The sequence below is a fragment of the Podarcis raffonei genome, chromosome 14 (assembly GCF_027172205.1).
Source record: "Podarcis raffonei isolate rPodRaf1 chromosome 14, rPodRaf1.pri, whole genome shotgun sequence".
Lineage (NCBI taxonomy): Eukaryota > Metazoa > Chordata > Lepidosauria > Squamata > Lacertidae > Podarcis > Podarcis raffonei.
Genome location: NC_070615.1, coordinates 51341380 through 51363397, shown reverse-complemented (window position 1 = coordinate 51363397; position 22018 = coordinate 51341380). Strand labels below are relative to the sequence as shown.

The 22018-nt window shown below is 44.2% G+C and overlaps 1 protein-coding gene across 1 annotated transcript; it reads left to right on the top strand.

Annotated features, from left to right (window-relative positions):
- The first annotated feature begins 903 nt into the window (after nt 1–903).
- On the top strand, nt 904–15060 carry LOC128401308 (cytochrome P450 3A9-like). The gene is made up of 13 exons (XM_053364153.1): nt 904–1117; nt 5038–5131; nt 5282–5334; nt 5492–5591; nt 5870–5983; nt 6587–6675; nt 6838–6986; nt 7547–7674; nt 8053–8140; nt 10226–10386; nt 11052–11278; nt 13766–13928; nt 14563–15060. The coding sequence occupies exons 1-13, from the start codon at nt 1047–1049 to the stop codon at nt 14656–14658; spliced, it is 1533 nt and encodes a 510-aa protein (XP_053220128.1). The 5' UTR covers nt 904–1046; the 3' UTR covers nt 14659–15060.
- Nucleotides 15061–22018: the final 6958 nt, after the last annotated feature.

The window sequence follows — 22018 nt, the reverse complement described above, 5'->3', positions numbered from 1 at the left end:
GAGCTCTATCTGTATCCAGTTTGGGTATCAGAGTGATGAATGCCTCTTTGTGACCAAGGCAGTTTCAATCCCATGATGAGGCCTGAATCCCAACTTGAATGTGTTCAGATAAGAGAATGAGTGTTCAGAGGGAGAGGAGGGAGCAGACTGGGGGGAGGAGGTGTCAGAAGCGGAAGAGGCAACAGGGTTTAGTGAGCAGGAAGAGGCTGGGGCAGAGAGTGGTCTAGCATCAGAGGCAGAAGTGGAGGCTGGAGAGGAGGTGGGCCAAGAGGCAGAGATAAGGCAGACTGCAGAAGAAGCCAGGGGATTGCTCCCTCCTGTTGCAATTAACACGTGTTGCTCAGGGTGCATTTAAATATCCACGTTCTAAAGATGCATGTGTTGATTGGAGTCTTATCCTGGTCTTTTTGCCATTTATATCACTAATATAAGAAAACCAACCTCTGTTGGGAAAGCCTCCAAGGAAGGAGCGTCCACCACCGTTGGAGGGAGACCGTTCCACTGTCAAACAGTTCTTACACTCAAAACATTCTCCCTAAGGTTTCGATGGAATTTCCTTTCTTGTAACTTGAATCCATCAGTTTGGGTGCCCCATCCAGAGCAGCAGAAAGCAAGCTTGCTCCATCTTCCAGGCACTTTGATAAGGCAACTGTACCCCATAAAAGGTGGCCAAATGATACAACCCCTTCGCTTTTCAGAGATCTGAAGGGCACCAGGTGAGCGAAAGCTGTTCTGTAGTAAAAGGAATCAGAAGATGACATCATGCACCTCCTGGAGTGGTTGGCAGGAGATTTTTACATAAGAAGGTACCTGAGGCAACACACCCTCTCTCAGGCCTCGCCTCTTTCGTGACAAGGAATACGAACCGGGCCTCAGAGAAAGGAAACTTGGACTGAGTCAACCTGACAGTCATCAGAGCAAAGGCGAATCGATAGCAAAAGCTATTGCAAAATTTTTGTTTTTGCTCTTTGAGCTCCAGCCCTGAACAAGTATAAAGAGGGCAGAAATCCTCGTTCAAAGCCAGAGAGTCATCAAGGGCTAACAAGATGGATCTCCTTCCAAGCTTCTCCACTGAGACATGGTTCCTTCTCATTGCCTTCCTGGGCCTTTTCATGCTGTATGTATCATTCTCTTATCATTTCTTTGGCTGTTTTCTAATTGTGAAAAAGAAATGGGGGCCTTTTAAGTCTGTTGCTTCTCCTGAAAGTCATAGGAGATGGCAGCCTCTGATCTGCAAGGATATTTACTTCCAATGAAGCTTGCATATGGTTGGGTTGTAGAAGCAGCTCCAGAAGCACAGCATATTGAAAGAGCCTTATCTTATAAATCTGAAACAAAACTGTATTTGGCACCCACCTAGAAGTGGTCCCTCAACAGCAGAGGGAGAGAGTGAAGGAATGGAGACACAGGACAAAGTTCTTGGGCAGAAGCAGCCAATTCCTGATCTATTCTATCTAGCCCAGGACTGTGAGGCCTTTAAAGCTTAAAACTAGGGAAGCAGGTGACAACTCTGGAGATTGATGAAGGGTTGGCCTCATGTGGGTTGATCAGTTGGCCGTGAACAAAACGCTTCTGGCTATCACTGGGCCAATGGAATTTTTTAAACTGTTTTCATGGACACAGCCATGTAAAGAACATTATAGCAATCTAATTGAATACTATAGCCATTATGGAGGGCGAGAGGTGGGATGAGCTTTTGCTACCCAGCTCTTTGCTACCCAGAATGTAATTACTCTGTTGTTGGGCTCTCTGTGTTGTATCCAACCAACTTTCAGTCAGAGTAGACCCACCGGAATTAATAGATCAAAGTTAGTCACGTCTATTAATTTCAATGAGTCTGCTTTCAGGAGGACCAGCAATGGTTGCAACCCAATATGAATAGAACTCAGCATGTGTGTGTTTGGTTCCCGTTTCTGATTTAATTATATCCCATAGTTAATGTTTTAAAAAAGAATATTTGCTTCTGCTACATGGATAGATCTATATGAGGATGGTATCTAGAGTTTGTAAGAGCTGTTCAACAGTGGAACAGGGTTCCATGAGAGATGGTGGACTCTCCTTCTCTGGAGGTTTTTAAGCAGAGGTTGGATGGCCATCTGCCATGGATGATCTAGGATTCTACGATTCTGTACCCAGTGATAATTCTCAAGAGGGGAGGCAGTTGAAGCAGGTCTCTCTGCCTGACTTGTGAGCTAAATTCCTGAAGGGATGATTTGGAAGAACAACACCCCCGAAGGTTAACACCTACTTACTTCAACTGGCTATATCAATCAACATAAAGAACCATATAAGTAAAGAAGATTTTTTATTAAGTTGGGGGTCACAGAATTGTAAAGCTGGAATGAATCCCCAGGGGTCATCTACTCTAACCCTCTGCAATTCAGGAATCACAGGGCAGGAATTATTTTTGTGTGTGCTGTTTTGGAACAACAAGTTCAACAACAATTCTCAGCCTTATGCTGCTTTCAACTTCTGTGACAGTATTTCTTTTTGCTCTTTTATCTTTTATTTATTAATAAAATATTTTTGGGAACACCCCCCCACCCGAAATAGCATTGTTAGGTTGATTCAGCCGCAACAACTCTAGGTCTATTATATGAACATATGATTGATTACGTATTAACGGCAGCAAGAATATTGATAGCCGGAGATTGAAAAGAAGCAAAAGGTACCGATGTACCAAAAATGGTATCACATAATTTGGGAGATGGCACTTTGTGAAAAATGGATACAAAAACAATTTGTGAGGGCAACCAGCATCCCCGCCCACCCTGAATGACTTTTAAAGCAGTCTAGTGGCTCTTTATTCTGCCCAAGAACAAAGACTATGCAGGACAAAGTGTACCTATCACATTTCGTATTATGCGGCCGTGCTAACACTTCCCTTTATATTGACAGCAGCAGGGTTTTTTTCCCCAGGGGGAACTCCCAGGAACTCAGTTCCGCCACCTCTCAGGTGGGTTCTGGCACCTGTCAGGTGGGCACCTAAGAGAAGGTTCCTGGTGAGTTCCATCATCTTTCTTTCTAGAAAAACAGCCCTGGACAGCAGCAGCGATTGGACTCTTTCTGCTCCAGGGCTTATGAACTCTCCTGTTTTTATTTTGATCTCAGCTGTGCCTTCAGGTTGGGAGGGGAAGGTGGGATGCTGAGTTTGACGTTTTCATCTTTTTACATATAACTCAACACACACACATGCAAGAATAAAGATAATGTTTCTTGTTAAGTACAGCAAAAAGAAAAAGAAAAACAAGGGTGTTGGCTAAAGATAAACAGAACAGGGAAGGAAAGATCTGGATTTTCAGGGGAGAAATCAGCTGGTGAACTTTGGAGCCTGTTTATTACTGTATATATGCAGAGCAGGGTGTGCAGCAAGTTGATCTCTAGGAATTGGTGGGTGATTTCATTGAAGGAGCTGTGCAGGCCAGTTGCTTTCTGACCACATCAACCTCCTATTTAAAGCTTAGTGAGGTGGGGCCCACAAATCCCTGCCTTGTTTTCTGGCAACTTTAATTGCAGAATGACTTTGCTCATTGTAAATCTCTGATATGTTTTGATTAATTAAATTTTGAGAAACTTCTTTCACAAGTGGCAGTTGAAACAGTGACAGTTAAAAATAGTGCTTTTTTCTGGGGGTACGCAGGGGTACATATTCCCCTAAACATTTTGAGAATCTTTGTACTTTTGTCCATTTTCTGTATTTATTTTCCCTGATTTGAACTATAAAATAGTGGTTTTCTTGAGTCAGAATGAGAGTATCCCTAAACATTTTTAAGGGGAAAAAACCCCCACTGGTTAAAAAGATTCTTAATGTCACAACAAAGTTAGTCAAACTCATGTGTGCCGAATTTGTTAATTGATAAAATTATGTTTTTCAGTATCCAACAATGTCTGCCTTTTTATTTTTTGCTTTTTATCACTTAGCCCCTTTATTGCATAACCATTCATTCACTTTCGTAAATGTTTAAACCATTAAAAAATGAATATATTTGTGTGTGTGTGTGTATATATATACACACACACACACACATACATACATATATACACACAGTATGCTGAAACAGAATTATGAAGAACAAGAAATGGCTACTACGTCAGCAGAAAACGAAAACTAACCTGTCAACATGTCAGAACAACACAATTAACCAAGCAATCCAATTACTATCTGCACACATACACACTGGCAACTGTCAGAGTTACAAACAACATGGGGACAAGGAGGCTAGAGAAAGAGGGGCCTGTTGCACCTCGGTGGAAGTATGAATGTCTTAATTATGATTTCCTTAAAGCAAGCTATGAAACACAACAGTGTCCGTACATTCAAAGGGGAAATCACACTATAAATAGGTATTATGTAATTCACCGATCAGGATTACATAAGGACAGTATGGCCAGAAAAATATGGTAAAATGTTGAAAAATTGTGTAGAATGTTTGAAGGGGAAGGGTACATAATTTCAAATTTCTCATTGCCCCTAAGAATTTTGGGTCCAGGGCAACTGGCTCTGTGGCCCCACCCATTGTGTGCCACAGCTCAACAATGTACTTTGAGTTATTCAGTTGTACTTGTGTGGTGTAGTAGTTAAGAGCGGAGGACTCGTAATCTGGTGAACCGGGTTCGCGTCTCCGCTCCTCCACATGCAGCTGCTGGGTGACCTTGGGCCAGTCACACTTCTCTGAAGTCTCTCTGCCTCACTCACCTCACAGAGTGTTTGTTGTGGGGGATGAAAGGGAAAGGAGATTGTTAGCCACTTGGAGACTCCTTCGGGTAGTGATAAAGCGGGATATCAAATCCAAACTCCTCTTCTTCGTCTTCTCTCTTGAAGGCCTGGGTTGCATATTAGCCCATATCATCTCATTTTTTGCCCTGTGGTGCCCAAGTCAGTTCCTTGTGGGATTTTTTAACAGGAGGAGCCCACACACAGGTGCATCAACCTGCCAGGTTTCCCCTCTGAACCCTGGACAGGCTTCCATGCTCTGCTGACAGATTTGCATCTCTCTCTCTCTCTCCCCCCCCCCTCTCGTTTTACAAAAAAAACAGATATGGATTTTGGCCGTATGGCGTCTTCAAGAAACTGGGCATTCCAGGTCCATCGCCGTTGCCTTTCTTTGGAAATATCTGGTCCTATCGTAAGGTGAGTGTCTGGTGACATTCCTGCCCTGCTCAAGAGGTTTCCTGAGGCCCCTTTCTGCTCCCCCCTCTTGGGATCAGAGGTGCTCCTTAAAATAAGCCTTGATCCGGTTCAGAAAGGCCGTTCTTAACTTTCTTAAATGTCTTTCCACAGGGGTTTATCAACTTTGATACAGAGTGCTTTCAGAAATATGGGAGGACCTGGGGGTAAGTGACCTTTTATGACCTGCTTGTATTTCTCACATTAGCCCAAATCCCATTGCTTGATCCCAAGGAGGAAATGTTCTGGGGCAGGAAAATGCTACATCTGCAACTGGATCTCTTTGGGATCTCAAAAACATACCATTCTTTACTCTTAATCCAGGATTTACGAGGGCCGAAAGCCTATGTTAGCTACGCTGGATCCAGCTATTATAAAAGCCGTCCTCGTGAAAGAGTGTTATACCACTTTCACCAACCGTCGGGTAGGCATTCACTTCTTAAGTATACAATAGTATCATGGAAGGAGGAGTGTTCATACATGTCACTCCATTGGCGCCAAACTGGGGCAGGGTGGGGTAATGGGGAGGGCAGATTAATCCCTCTCCCAAAGTCAAGTGTGAACTTAGTCGCCCAGCCATCACTGCCCTCCATGTTTATTCTGTTTACAATTCCCTGTTGGATATTATTGGTTCCATATCTGTCATGGGTTCAAAACCTGACTTTGCCGCTCAATGGTTCGAAACTGCTTTGTTTCCTCTAGGATTTAGGTTTAGTTGGGATCTTGGAGTCTGCCGTCTCAGTGGCAAAGGACGAACAATGGAAGAGGATTCGCACTATTCTCTCTCCAACCTTCACCAGTGGGAAGCTCAAGGAGGTAAAAAAAGGAAAAAGATATTATGTATTGAAAAGAATAAAATATTCAGCTCTTCCACTGGTAAATATGGGTCGTACAGTTCAAGCACCATTGAGTCTATTCAGTCTGAAACTGGGGGATAATCCAATTCTGTTGATAGTCAGAGTGGCTGAAGCATAATGCCTACGAATGTGAGGTTGCAAAGTCTATGTTTTGGATTTTTTCTCAGCTTCACTCTCTTAAAAAAACAACCACAGATATCAAGCCAGTGGATCTCTTTGACTTTTTTTTTTAACTAGAGCTGAAAACTTTAATTGATAATTAATTAGATTAATTTGACTAATTAATGGACACCTGCGAATCAGAGCTGAGATGGAGGTTGATTCCTGGAGATATCACTCCATATACTGTAATTGCAAAGTAGTATCATTACGACCTAGACCAGCCAGTTCTCAACATGGCGAAACAAAAATGCCAAAGCGAAACAAAAAATGAAGCCCATCTTTCGTGATTGCATTTTTGATGAGTGATGAGCAAGTCACAGGATTTCCAGAACTCCATTGGAGCAAGGAAGGTCAACTGCCGTTAGGTGTTGACATCTCTGTTCATTGATTTGTATTTCAGATGTTTCCCATCATCAAACACTACGGGGAGGTTTTGATGCAAAACGTTCAGAAGAAAGTGGAAAAGAATGAATTTGTGGTTATGAAGGAGTAAGTGGTTTGAGCCAGGAAAGGCCTCAGTCAAAACAGCATAGCATACAATGTGGGCTGCCTTTGAGGCGAATCCAGATCACATTGGGTGGCCAGAAACAGGCCTATGGAAAATCCTAAGTATACTGAGAGCCTGATTTGGCTGCTCTGTTCCCTCCCCAGCGTCTTTGGGGCCTACAGCATGGATGTCGTCACCAGTACTTCGTTTGGTGTGAACATTGACTCTATGAACAACCCTGCAGATCCTTTTGTCAAGGAGATGAAGAAGATGACCAAGTTTGCTGCTTTTGATCCACGCATCGTTTTGATAGGTAAGTTGGCTTCTGATTTCTGATGGCCCAGTGGAAGTTCGCAGCCTGGTTATTATGGAAACATAATAACTGGTCCATCAAGCACAGAATTTTCTACAGATTTTTCTACTAGGTCCTCCAGGGTTTCTGACAGGGGGCGTTCCCAGCCCAGCCTGGTCACGAGGACCAAATGTGGGTCGACCATTGAGCCATGATGGCCTTTCCAAAATAGGATTTCTCTCTAGACTGCACTTGCATCTAAAATATTGTGAGGATTATTCTAAGAACTGGCCCTACCATTAGGTACATGTGTGGGACGTTCTGGGAGGGTGTAATCAGTGTGCATGCAATGTAACAAAATGCACATATCTTCATACATGGATTGCATATACAGAAATTGCAACCCTGAGATTCACAATGAGGTTGACCAGGCTCTATTAAGGCTTGCAAGCTATGATCCTTAGACCAAACCAAAGTTTATCAATAATTATCTACAGAAATCTATCTACCAATCAGCATATCTAATGCTTTGCTTCAGGAAGGTTGATTCCTGTTCACCGTATGATTTCTGTCTCTTGCAGCCACGTTCCCATTCTTGATTCCTCTTCTGAAATTAATGAATGTGAATTTATTCAACGCAGAAGCTTTAAGCTTCTTTTCAAGGTCCTTCGAAAAAATGAAGGAAACGCGGCAGAAAGAAGGGCAAAAGGTAAGAATTGTGCCGTAATTTGGGGGTGAATATCTTTGACATGGAAAAGGGCTTTCATTTTGTGTGTGGGTGTGTGGGGGTGTGATTTTTCACTGAAAAATCCCCTAGGTGTCAACTTTTCTCTGTGCTGCTTCACTGCTTTTTGCTCCACAAAACAGCCTAATATCTTGACTCTCTTACCCCCTCAGTATGTCCGGTTGTGCCTAAGTACAGTGAGATGATCACACGGCCACTCCTCAAGGGCAAAGGGGGCCAGTTCTCACGGCTGTATTTAGCCCTTTAAAAAACCAGGGGCTTCAAACCATCTCGGCCCAGTGGCCCCCATGGGAGTCTCTCTGCCGCACATTTTCTCCACTGGTTTATTTGTTTTCTGGTTAGGGCCGGGTGGATTTCCTGCAGCTGATGATCGACTCCCAAAGTGCCAAGACTGACCACCAGAGCAATGGCTTGAACCACTCCTATAAAGGTAATGCCACACAATTTAACTGACCTGAAGGGAAGTTGTATTTCCTGAAGACTTGAAATTGCCTATCCCAGTTTGAAAAATGCAATGCAATGAATGTTACCTACACAGATCATGTTCCCGAGTTGTCTTTCCTGAGGAGTTGAAATTGCCCAAATCCTCGATGACTTAGGAACTTCACTTGCACGTGAAGACAGGCTCCAGCAGACTGAGGGGACGAGACCAATAGTGTGTCCAAAGACAGTCTCTGCATGTGCTGTAGAGGGAAGTGAGGAGCAAATGGGTCTCGTCCACCTGGGAAGGCAGCCCATCTAGGAGTGGGAAAACTCTGATCCTAAACTTTGGTGGGATATCTTTGGGAGAAGAAAAGGCTGAGGAGTAAACTCTACACAAATCCAGAGCGGAAGAAGAAGATATCCCGCTTTACCACTACCTGAAGGCGTTTCAAAGCGGCTAACATTCTCCTCTCCCTTCCTCCCCCACAATAAACAGTCTGTGACGTGAGTGAGGCTGAGAGACTTCAAAGAAGTGTGACTCACCCAAGGTCACCCAGCAGCTGCATGTGGAGGAGCAGGGAAGCGAACCCGGTTCACCAGATTATGAGTCTACCACTCTTAACCACTACACCACACTGGCTCTTTCTCAGGGGTTTGTGCCTAAGTCCCTAAGATGATTGGAAGGCGTCTTGTACATCTCCTTCCAGCAACTCCTGCAGCTGGTGCCAAATGTCTTGCTTTGCTTTCCTTTGGACATCAGCAAGGCCAAGAGGGGGGTTCTGGTCTTCTGGGCAGCCCAGGACCTCCAGACACAGTGCCCAGGCTTGGGGTTCTGGAGGGGTCACTTCAGTGCTGCAAATACACAGATTTGACTTCATCCCCAGAGGCACACTCTCAAGACAGAAGGATGCCAGAAACAAGACTGAACCCACAGACACAATTCCAAACCAACCCCCCAATCTTCGTATGTTGTTGATGATAATGACTTTCCAGTCTCTTGTAACTCAAACGTCTCCAAGCGACTTAAGTCATATTTAAAATATAAATATAAATACATTATACCATAAAACAGAACAAAGCAGGTCCCATAAACAGCCATAGGAAGCTTGGGCAGCAGACTAGTAGCAGCAAAGGATCATCTCAGTCTATCAAAAGCCAGGGGGAAGCCTTTCCCTGGTGCTAAAAAGAGGTCAGTGAAGGCGCTTGGCAGACCTTGCAGGGGAGAGTTTTGCACAGAAAGAGAGCCACAACCTAAAAGGCCCTACTCTGCCTTGTCATTACACTCAGTGGTAAAGGCCTCAGAATATTACTTTCCCTCTTATTTAAGTTCCCAGAAGTAATTCCCATTTTTTTTCCTGGGCCACCCCCCCCTTGATTCCACAAACTCATTCTCAGTACTTCCTCCCCTCTCAAAAGCATTACTATCCAAATAGTGATTTGCACAACACCCTAAGGCAGACAATGGCACAATAAAATTCAAAACAGCAACAATTGATTGCACATTGATTGAAAAATCGCATTAAAAGGGTTTAGTTTAATTAATTCAACAAAACTCATGAATTTGATCCCGTGAGACCAGCTTTTCAAAATCTGATAGTCCAGCACCCCCTTGCCTCTTGGCACCCCCTAGGAAATCCCCCCCCCGAGAGTGAGTTACGGCCTGCTTAGGGAGCCACTGCCCATTGCATTGTCCTTTATTATGTGTGTGCTGCAAGGACTGATCAACAAGGTGTTGCTGCTCTACCTGTGAACCAGGAAGTTATTTTCCCAGAGACTGCTGGATTGTTTAAAACAACAGAGAAAAGAAGACAATATAGGGTTTTGTGGGTTGTTTTTTTTAAAAAAAGCCAAGGTGTTATTAGTAACCTTGGGAACCTGGCCGTTCCTTGGCCCTATTCCTGAGAGCATCAAACAACCCCAGAGGGAGAGAAACGCATGAGCTACTGTTTTGATTTCGGCACTATTGTTTGGAAAGAAAAGAAAACCATTGCATTGCAGTGCAATGCATGTTACCTGCACTGATCATGTTCCCAGCCAGACTACAGGCTGTACTTGTTTTCACTTGAACTCTCTCACTTCTGCTTGTTTGCAGGTTTGACTGACATTGAAATCCTGGCCCAGTCCTTCATCTTTGTCTTTGCTGGATACGAACCCACCAGCAACTCCCTGGGTTATGCTGCCTACCTCTTGGCCACTCACCCAGATGTCCAGCAGAAGCTTCAAGATGAGATAGATACCATACTGCCCAACAAGGTAAGAATGTGCAGGTTGCAAAGGTGAGGCCGGACCTAATGGAGAAGGTTTTTTGGGTGGGGGAGTTACAGGAGAGTTATTTATCTAATTTGGGGGGCATGGACAGAGGAGTAATAAAAATGAACCAGTTAGAAACTAAAGTGAAAATACACCAAAACACAACTTAGTACCAGCAGTTAAAATCCAGTTTGCCCTGACATCAGCCCAGTGGTCAGCATCACCTGGACCTTAGATTTCAAAGGCCTGTTTGAACTGGAAGGTCTTAGCCTGCTGGCAGAGGGATGACAGAGAGGGAGCCAGTCTATCCTCTCTTGGGAGGGAATAGTGCAATCTCAGAGCAGCCACAGAAAAGGCCCTGTCTTTCTTGAGTCATCACCAGCTGGGCTTCTGATGTTGATGGGACGAAGAGAAGGCGCTCACCTGAGGATCTTAGCACCTGAGCCATCTTAGATTGGGACAGTGGAGAGAGAAACAGACCAGTTGCATAAGTTGCATTCCACCTTTGCAGCTGTTGAATGCAACCCACGGAGTTTTTCACATTCATGGACAGAAATCTCAGAATAAGGCCACCTCAACTGAGATCTTTCCTTCTGAAGGTCTCTGTGTGAGCCTGGTTTAGGGTCTCACTGGTTACAATTCATCACCCCCCTTGAATCCCCCCAAAGGCTCCTCTCACGTATGATGCCATCATGCAACTGGAATATCTTGACATGGTCCTGAGTGAAACGCAAAGGCTGTATCCCCTTGGAGGACGGATTGAAAGGACCTGCAAGAAAGATGTAGAAATCAATGGGGTGACTATCCTGAAGGACATGAATGTGATCATTCCTCCCTATACGCTTCATCGGGACCCTGAATACTGGCCAGAACCTGACGAATTCAGACCTGAGAGGTAACCCTTCCTATCCCACTGCAAAAAACCTTGTGCTCTGAATATACGCCACCTGATGAAAGGCCACATGTTCAAATGACATGAGTGAAAGATCCACCCAAACACTAGTAGATCATCAGCTGCTCCTGATTTCAGCCTCAGCTGGGCTGCTGACATCACCACCATCATCATTTGGTTACATTTATTTATATCCCACAGGGACTTAAGGCATATAAACATAGCAAACAAACTGTAATAGAATTAGAAAGTGATAGAAACATCACAATGCCAATTGTGATACCAGCATTTTGCAGATGCCCAACTGGAGGTGAAAATAAATCACCAACTTTTTCGGGCCTGGGGGTACACCTGTAATTTTGAGCAAATGCTGGGGTTGCTATTCATAAAATGCCTGCCACGAGGTGTGACGTGGCACAGAATGGCTGCTGTTGAGAGAGGGTGGCAAGCCACTAAATAGGTGCCACGTTCACAAGGGGAGAAAAGAAGTGGGACCCCAAAATAGTGTGGCCATGTCCCACATGAGCTGCCCCAATCTGGTGGGGGCAGGGAAAGGAGGCACTGCACTCCCCTATCCAGAATGGAAGGGAGGGTTGGCATGCAATCCTGGGCCCCGGGCACAAAATTCTGAGAAGGGCACATCCAGGCACCCTTATAACAGGCTCCCTCTCTTGGCTGAGGTCCTGGCACCTTCCATTTTTAATTTTTTTAATAAAATTTTTATTGGCTTTTCAACATATGTTATAAGACACTACAAACAACAAACACAAACAAACAAACATAAAAACATGTATAATTTCATAAATTTTTTCATGTACCCAATTTCAATGACTTCCCCATGCCTCCCTTTTCTGCATCCCTATTTTAAACTTTTTCAGCAACCCCTGATCTAAATTACTTATGAATTCCTTTCTTTAACCCTTTTCTTTCCTCTTATCCAATCATTTATCTCTGCAAATCTGCTATGCTTTACCCTTGACATTTTAACACTCACTAATTTTACAAGAATTTTTAAGATAAAATTTAAATTTCTTCCAATCTTCTTCCACCGTCTCTTTCCCTTGGTCACGGATTCTGCCCGTCATCTCTGCCAGTCCCATGTAGTCGATCACCTTCGTCTGCCACTCTTCCAGTGTGGGTAGTTCTTGTGTCTTCCAATACTTTGCTAGTAGAACTCTTGCTGCTGTTGTAGCATACATAAAAAACGTCCTATCTTTCTTTGACACCAATTGGCCTACCATGCCCAGGAGAAAAGCCTCTGGTTTCTTATGAAAGGTAGACTTAAGCACCTTCTTAATTTCATTATAAATCATTTCCCAGAAGGCCTTAATCCTTGGGCACGTCCACCAAAGGTGATAGAAAGTACCTTCAGTTTCATTACATTTCCAGCATTTATTATTGGGCAAATGGTAGATTTTTGCAAGCTTGACTGGGTCCTGGCACCTTCCAGAGCCACAGGGAGGCGAACTGAATCCTGGCTGGGCCTTTGGGTTTGGGTGGCGCCTCCTTCTCCTTTTGGCCTGGCCAGCTGTGCTGGCTAAGCTGGAAGGTGGCTGAGCCGCCAAGCCAAGAATAATAATAATAATAACAATAATTTATTATTTATACCCCGCCCATCTGGCTGGGCTTCCCCAGCCACTCTGGGCGGTTTCCAACCAGATATTAAAACACTGTAATACATCAAACATTAAAAGCTTCCCTAAACAGGGCTGCCTTCAGATGTCTTCTAAAAGTCTGGCAGTTGTTGTTCTCTTTGACATCTGGTGGGAGGACGCTCCACAGGGCGGGCACCACCACCAAGAAGGCCCTCTGACTGGTTCCCTGTAATTTGGCTTCTCGCAGGGAGGGAACCGCCAGAAGGCCCTTGGAGCTGGACCTCAGTGTCCAGGCAGAACAATGGGGGTGGAGACGCTCCTTCTGGTATACAGGACCGAGGCTGTTTAGGGCTTTAAAGGTCAGCGCCAACACTTTGAATTGTGCTTGGAAACGTACTGGGAGCCAATGTAGAATAAATGTTTCCACTGCCATCAGTGGCAGCAGCGTTGGCAGCCATGTGTCTCTCTAGCTCTGCACTCCCTCCCCCCCGACACACCTCCCCCCCAGCTACCCAGTCCGCTGGGCAGTGGGGATTTGCTCCATCCTGACCATAATGAAAGGGGTCTCTTCAAACAGTGTCATCTGAGCAGGAAGAGCAAAGAGACTCTGGAGGGGACGTTTTGCATCACAGACACCATAGGTGGTACCAGTGGGTACTGCACTCATGACCCCCATTTGCGCGACACTACGCAGCATCGTCCCCACTTGATTCAGCTGGTGGATGCAGCTGAGGACAAGCAACTGAGAACCAGCTGGTGGTGAGCAATGTCCCCTTGTTGTGAGCCCTGAGCTGCTGCCTTCTTCTTCTTTTGCCTCTCCTATCAATGCATCAGATCTGCCCGTTCTGGTTCCTTACCCAGCCTCCATTTCTCTCATCTCTGTGAATGCAACCAGGTTCAGCAAAGAGAACAAGGATCAAGTGGATCCCTACCTATACCTGCCCTTTGGAGCTGGTCCCCGGAACTGCCTGGGAATGCGCTTTGCTCTCGTCACGATGAAGGTGGCAATTGCAATCCTGGTGCAGCATTTTTCCTTCAGGGTCTGCAAGGAAACTCCGGTGAGGAGGCTGGATGGTGTGTGTGTGTGTGTGTGTGTGTGTGTGTGTTTGTGTGTGTGTGTAAAAGGAAGGGGCAAGGGGCATGACACTTGGAGTTTCAATGTCTGGCACCAGTGCCCAAGGCATAGGTAAAGGTAAAGGGACCCCTGACCATTAGGTCCAGTCATGACCGACTCTGGGATTGCGTCGCTCATCTCGCTCTATAGGCCAAGGGAGCCAGCGTTTGTCCGCAGACAGCTTCCGGGTCATGTGGCCAGCATGACTAAGCCGCTTCTGGCGAACCAGAGCAGCGCACGGAAATGCTGTTTACCTTCCCGTCGGAATGGTACCTATTTATCTACTTGCACTTTGACGTGCTTTCGAACTGCTAGGTTGGCAGGAGCAGGGACCGAGCAACAGGAGCTCACCCCATCGTGGGGATTCGAACCGCCAACCTTCTGATCGGCAAGTCCTAGGCTCTGTGGTTTAACCCACAACGCCTCCCGTGTCCCTTGCCCAAGTCAGATAGATAGCATCGTACTGCATGTTTTGATTTAAGCCAGGGAAACTCCCCTGTCATCTTCTGCTGGGGTCTTGATGTTAAGATGGGTTGACTGATGTGCTGATTGCTCTCTCAATTCTCACCCTGCTGCAGATTCCCCTTAAGATGAGCAACCAAGCCTTCTTAGTGCCGGAGAAACCAATAGTTCTGAAGATGGTGCCACGAGGTGGTCCCCAAAAGGAGGAGTGAAGCCTGGTCGTGTCTCAGTCACCTCGGCAGCAAGTGCAAAAGCTTTGGGTGTTGCTCTGGGAGGTTTCCCCAAAGAGAACTACTAATGGTTCCAGCAGATCAAACTGATTTGCAAACTGAAACAGAGCTCTCTTTACAGCTTCATACTTCTCTGAATTTGGCACTGAAGTTTTCCAGCCACAGAACAATCACAAAAATGGGTGTTGTTAGTGCATTGTCAGTGGAAGATTCATGCAAAAATGTGTATCTTAGTGAAAGTAACATTAAACGATGCGTTCTATTCAGGAAAAAAACCCAAAATGCTTTCATTCTGTTCAAATTCGCCAAAATTTACAATAGTTTATTTATTTTGCTTATTAAATTTGTATCCAGCCCTTCATTTGTAGAACTCAGGGTGGTTCACAACATAAAAATACAATACAAAAAGAAAATGCTTGCACTGTGAAACATTCATACAAAAGTGTGTCTGCAAGGAAAATGGGCGCTAAGAATGTGTGCAAATGTTCATGCAAACCCCTCTGTGGAATTGGGGCGAAGCAAATCTAAGACTTGCAAAGTGGGAAACCCAAATTAGCAAATTTGTCCATCCTTTAATATTCCTCTATTTGCCTGATCTGTCGCTTCTATTATTTCAAGGCTGTTTTGGATATTTTTTTAAACAATATTATATATATTTGGTTGCAAGGCATCTTGAAAATTATTGTAGTATAAAGTACCGTAGATTTTAAAAGTCCCCTTTAAAACCAGATCATCAATGATGATTAATTGGAGCATGCCCAGCCTACAATTTTGTATCAGTCCGAGACCAGTTTACCAGTCTTGGCTTCCCCCATGGAATTCTGGGAACTGTAGTTTGGGGAGGGTGCAGAGGAGATTTCGTTAAGGGATCCATACAGAGCACATGCAACTTGAATTCCTCAGGGTTGCTTGGGAAGAAAGAATCACCATGGCATCAAATCATGACCACTGAATGACAGGAAACTCAATCGGTGCAGGCCATGATTGCAAAAACCCCTTCCTAGAATTTACACACATCACAGTCCTGGGTAATGTGATTTATCTGGGTCCCTGTGACTCAGATGCACTCTTTCAAAACTCTCTCTCTGTATGTGGAAATGCTCTTGCAGAAACAGGACCCATCCACCAGTGCAAGCCCAATTTAAATACCACTCTGGAGAGAAATGAGATCTGCTGTGGTTTAGTAGATTAAACTTCCCTTGTTAAACGCGGCTTCCCTTGTTGAGTTGTTAGAGTCACCTAACAGTGTGTAAAACTGGGTCTGGAAACAGCTCAGAAGCAGTAGTTGCAGTTGGTGAAAGACCCATGTAATATGATTGTATCACTCGTTCCCAGGAAGCAATATTGAAGCTCTATTTTCAATGATCTGCCTTTGGCACAGTATACACTGCAGTACATCACCACCTGGTACAGGGGGCGCTTGGGGCTCCTGCCCCCTCAATATTTTGAATTGGGGGCTGTGTGAACACACCCTAATTTCAAGGCTACAAGAGCATGAACAACTGAGACCAGTTGGGTTGTAGCTGGCACATCAGTCTAAGATGGTACGAGCTTTGCTGTGCCATGGAAGCAACCTGTGATTCCATAGACAAAACTGGATTGAGGAGCACTCCCCCCTGCCAACTTCAAAACTATTTCTTCTGGAGGGATTGCAGTTCCATCTGAATCTGGGCAAAAGCTGCTCACCTGTGCAGTCAGACCATTTAGAAACAATACTTCCATCTTGTCTGGATTGAGTTGCAGTTTATTGGCCCTCATTCTGTCCTTTACTGCACACAAGCAACAATTTAGCATTTCTGCTGTCTCCCTTTAATACTCTGAAAAAGTGAATCAGAATTGGGTGTCACTCACTGGGATGACTCTGGAATCCGGACATGGAACAGGACATGGAGTCACAGTCTACAGTATCCTCAGCTGAGGAACAAAACCAGGTTCCTAGTGCATCCTTCTAAAAACAATTATTTTTGTTATTGATTTCTCCAAAATACAGCAAAACAAAAATATCCACACTATAAAGATGCATCTGTTGATTGGCACCTGGTTTTATTGCCATTCACATCATTAATATAAGTAAACCAAGTCATGTCAAATTTATCCTGTTTCTTTGTATCCTTTACCTACCCTCCAGGGCTGAGTCAAGCATTCGGACGGACATCCCCGCCATCCCTTGGAGGTGGCAGTGGTGTATTGTGGGTTGCTAGTGCCCAGGGCAAGGCAAATATCCTTCACACTACCTGCTGATAGGCTGGAACAAAGGGGCAATAGCTTAGAGACCTGAGTGGCAGCTGCGGTGCCCCATAAGTACTGAGCACAGCTGAGAGTGGGACGGGGGATTGGTCAGGAGCGGGTATCTTTCTAAAGCCCATACAGAGGGTGCCCTAACAACTGGCCAACACCCAAATCTGCTCCTCAGTCTGCCCGTGTGAAAACTGGGAGATATTCTCTGTGAGGGGGAGGGCACTCTATTCTTAATTAGAGAGCCATTGTGGTGTAGTTGTTAAGAGCGGTAGTCTCGTAATCTGGTGAACCGGGTTCGCTTCCCCGCTCCTCCACATGCAGCTGCTGGGTGACCTTGGGCCAGTCACACTTCTCTGAAGTCTCTCAGCCCCACTCACCTCACAGAGTGTTTGTTGTGGGGGAGGAAGGGAAAGGAGAATGTTAGCCGCTTGAGACTCCTCAAAGGGAGTGAAAGGCAGGATATCAAATCCAAACTCTTCTTCTTCTTAATTTATCATTACAGTGGTACTTCGGGTTACATATGCTTCAGGTTACATACGCTTCAAGTTACAGACTCCGCAAATGCAGAAATATTACCTCAGGTTAAAAACTTTGCTTCAGGATGAGAACAGAAATCGTGTGGCAGCGGCACAGCGGCAGCGGGAGGCCCCATTAGCTAAAGTGGTGCTTCAGGTTAAGAACAGTTTCAGTTTAAGAACGGACCTCCAGAATGAATTAAGTTCTTAACCTGAGGTACCACTGTACTACTTTTCCCCCCTTTTGAATTTTTGCACCCCTAATAATTTTGCAACCAGGGAAACTGCCCTGGTGCCGCAACCCACACGACACCCCTGTGAGGTGGGGGTGACTGCGGCCTTCCTGTGACTGGCTACTTCTAGCCTCACAGCTGCCAGAAGCATTTGGTAATCTTTGCAACGTAGCCCCATTCACTTTCAATTTTGATTTCGCTGCAGATGTTCACCACCAGACATTGATTTTGTCAATGTATCTAAGGGAGACTAAGACTGAAGCAGCCTTTTTGCTTGCTCAAAAGCCTGCCGCCCGCCCCCATTTCTGGGATCCTGGCTCTGAGCTTGATGTTATGTGATCAGGAACTCGCTGAGGCCAGAGACTGGCAGGCAAGAGCTCTCTGGATTTAAAACAACAGCATCAGGGTGCAGAGGACCAGAGTTGGACCCCCTCAAAGGTTGCCACCAGAGTAACCATGGCAGCTGGATCCCCCCTCAATCTGTCTTCATGTTTGTCATAGAATCATAGAGTTGAAAGGGATCCAACCTCTGTTTAAAAGCCTTCAAGGAAAGAGAGCCCACCATCTTTTGAGGAAGTCTATTCCATGGATGCGGGAAGCACTGTGGTCTAAACCACTGAGCCTTGAGCTTGCCGATCAAAAGGTCGGTGGTTCGAATCCCCACAATGGGGTGAGCTCCTGTTGCTCGGCCCCAGCTCCTGCCAACCTAGCAGTTCGAAAGCACGACAAAAAGTGCAAGTAGATTAATAGGTACCACTCCAGTGGAAGGTAAACAGCGTTTCTGTGTGCTGCTCTGGTGTCGGTGTTCCATTGCGCCAGAAGTGGCTTAGTCATGCTGGCCACATGACCTGGAAAAACTGTCTGCAGACAAACGTCGGCTCCCTCGGCCTGTAAAGCGAGATGAGCACCACAACCCCAGAGTCGTTCACGATTGGACTTAACTGTCAGGGGTCCCTTTTACCTTTACCTTTACTTATTCCACTGACACATGGCTCATAGAACATTCTTCCTAAGGTTTTGCTGGAATATCCTTCCTTGCAAGTGAATCCATCGGTTTGGGTGCTCGCCCCCAGAGCAGCAGAAAGAAAGTTTGCTCCATCTTCCAAGGGAACCTGTGGCAAAACTCCCTCTCTCCAGCCACTTCCACGACAAGGAATTCTCACCTGGCCTCTTCTCACATCGAAGGAAACAAGCTTGGCCCAGTAATTGAAGGAAGACAAACAGATCGCAAACGATACTGTGAGAATATTTTCTCCCTTTGAGCTCCAGCCCTGAACAAGCAGAAAGAGAATAGAAATCCTTGATCAAAGCCAGAGGCAGTGAGACATCAAGGGCCAACAAGATGGATCTCCTTCCAAGTTTCTCCACTGAGACATGGTCACTTCTCATTGCCTTCCTAGGCATTTTCATGCTGTATGTACCACTCTGTTATCTTCCTTTTCTTGGGCTAATTTATAACTCTGAAAGTAGAAGGAGCATTTTAAGTCCCCTGAAAGCCTTAGGAGATAGCAGCCTCTCAACTGCAAGGATATCTACTTCCAAGTAAACTTGCATAGGGTTGGGATGTAGAAGGAGCTCTAGAAGCACAGCATGCTGTTCTTAAGTTGGGTCTTTTCAGTGTCTGTCTTTGGTATAAGTGTGATGTAGGCCTCCCTCCACGTATCTGGGAACTACCGACCCATCTCGCTACTAAATGTGGATTATAAAATCTTTGCTGATATTTTAGCAAAGAGATTGAAAAGAGTTTTGATGGAGGAGATTCATGGGGACCAAGCGGGCTTTCTCCCGAAAAGGCACTTGTCGGACAATGTAAGGAATATAATTGACATTTTGGAAAAGTTGGAAGTGAATATAAACACTAAGGCAGTTTTGATATTTGTGGATGCCGAGAAAGCCTTTGACAATATATCTTGGAGTTTTATGCTGAAGAACCTCCGGGGGATGGGGGTAGGTCAAGGGTTTGAAAATGGTATAGGTGCAATATATTCTGAACAGAAAGCAAAATTAATTGTAAATAATGTGGTTACAGAAGAGTTCAAGATTGAAAAAGGGACACGTCAGGGGTGCCCTATCTCCCCACTACTTTTTATATCAGTCCTGGAGGTTTTGCTAAATATGATTAGGAAGGACCAGTTGGTTAAAGGGGTTCAGGTCGGAGCTAAACAATATAAATTGAGAGCATTTGCAGATGACCTGGTACTTACATTACAAGAGCCAGAAGCTAGCACGAAAAGAGTTTTGGAAATAATTCAAGAGTTTGGTCAAGTGGCAGGATTCAAATTGAATAAGTCAAAGACTAAGGTATTGGAGAAAAATCTAACACTGTTTGAAAAAGAAAGGTTTCAGAATGTGACAGGGTTGACTGTGGTTAAAAAAGTGAAATATTTGGGGATAAATATGACAGCTAAGAATGTGAATTTATTTAAAGATAACTATGAAAAAACTTGGATAGAAGTGAAAAAAGATTTGGAGATTTGGTCAAATTTGAAGCTTTCCTTGTTAGGTCGAATTGCGGTTATAAAAATGAATGTATTGCCAAGAATGTTGTTTCTGTTCCAAGCATTGCAAATAATGGATAAGACGGATTGTTTCAAGAAGTGGCAAAAAGATATATCTAAATTTGTCTGGCAGGGCAAGAAGCCCAGAATAAAATTTAAGATTCTAACGGATGCAAAGGAAAGGGGGGGATTTGCCCTGCCAGACTTTAGACTTTAAACTTTATTATGAAGCGGCAGCTTTCTGCTGGCTAAGAGATTGGCTACTTCTTGAAAATACAGATATCCTGGATTTAGAAGGTTTTAATAATATCTTTGGGTGGCATGCATATTTGTGGTATGACAAGGTTAAAGCACACAAAGGTTTTAAAAACCATATTGTCAGAAAAGCACTACTAAATGTCTGGACTAGATATAAAGATCTGTTGGAAAACAAAACCCCAAGGTGGGTGTCGCCAATGGAAGCTAAGGCAGTTAAAAAGTTAAATATGGAGTCTAAATGGCCAAGATATTGGGAAATTCTGGAAAAGGAAGGGGACAGACTGAGATTGCAGAGTTTTGAGAAATTAAAAGGGAAAGTGAGAGATTGGCTGCACTATCATCAAATAAATGAAGTGTTTAAAATGGACAGTAAAATTGGCTTCCAGGTGGAAAAATCAAAATTGGAGACTGAACTGTTAGAATCCAGCACTAGAAATTTGTCAAAAATGTATAATTTGCTGCTGAAATGGAATACACAGGATGAAACGGTTAAATCAAGTATGATTAAATGGGCTCAGGACATTGGTCACAACATTATGTTTGCTGACTGGGAGAAGTTGTGGACCACCGGGATGAAATTTACGGCATGTAATGCCTTAAGAGAAAATATTATGAAGATGATCTATAGGTGGTACATAACCCCAGTCAAGCTTGCAAAGATTTACCATTTGCCTGACAATAAATGTTGGAAATGTAAGGAAAAGGAAGGTACATTCTTTCATCTCTGGTGGACGTGCCCGAAGATTAAGGCATTCTGGGAAATGATCTATAATGAACTGAAAAAGGTATTTAAATATACCTTCCCTAAGAAACCAGAGGCCTTTCTCTTGGGTATTGTCGGCCAAGGGGTGTTAAAGACGGATATAACTTTTTTTATGTATGCTACAACAGCAGCAAGAATACTCATTGCAAAGTACTGGAAGACACAAGATCTACCCACCCTGGAAGAATGGCAGATGAAGGTGATTGACTACATGGGCCTGGCAGAGATGACGAGCAGAATCCTAAACCAGGGAAGAGAAGCAGCGGAAGAAGAATGGAAAAAATTTAAGGACTATTTAAAGAAATATCACAAAATTAATGAAAGTTAAAATGATGTTGGATTAGAAAATAAATGGTTACTATTAGTAATGGATAAGATAAGGAGAATAAGTAAGATCAAACTAAATTAAAATAAGGGAAGATTTGCTGAATAAATGATTAGAAATTGGAATACAGAAAAGGGAGGCATGAGGAAGTCGGAGAAGTAAGGTATAAGAAAACAAGATCTGAAATTGTACTTGTTTTTTTGTTTGTTTGTTGTGATTATTGTATTGTATTGTTATGTTTTTGTTGTTAAAAAAAAATCCTTTAATAAAAAAAATTAAATAAAAAAAAATAGAAGCACAGCATGCTGAAAGAGTGTTATCTTATAAATCTGAAACAAAACTGTTATTTGGTACCCACCTAGAAGTGACCACTGGAGGGTCTGTAGATCTCTTCCATCTTCTGGGTGCCAACCTGATGCCACAAGCCTTTTATTTTGAACTCACCTCCCAAACTCTCAACAGCAGAGGAAGAGAGTGAAGGAATGGAGACACAGGACAAAGTTCGTGGACAG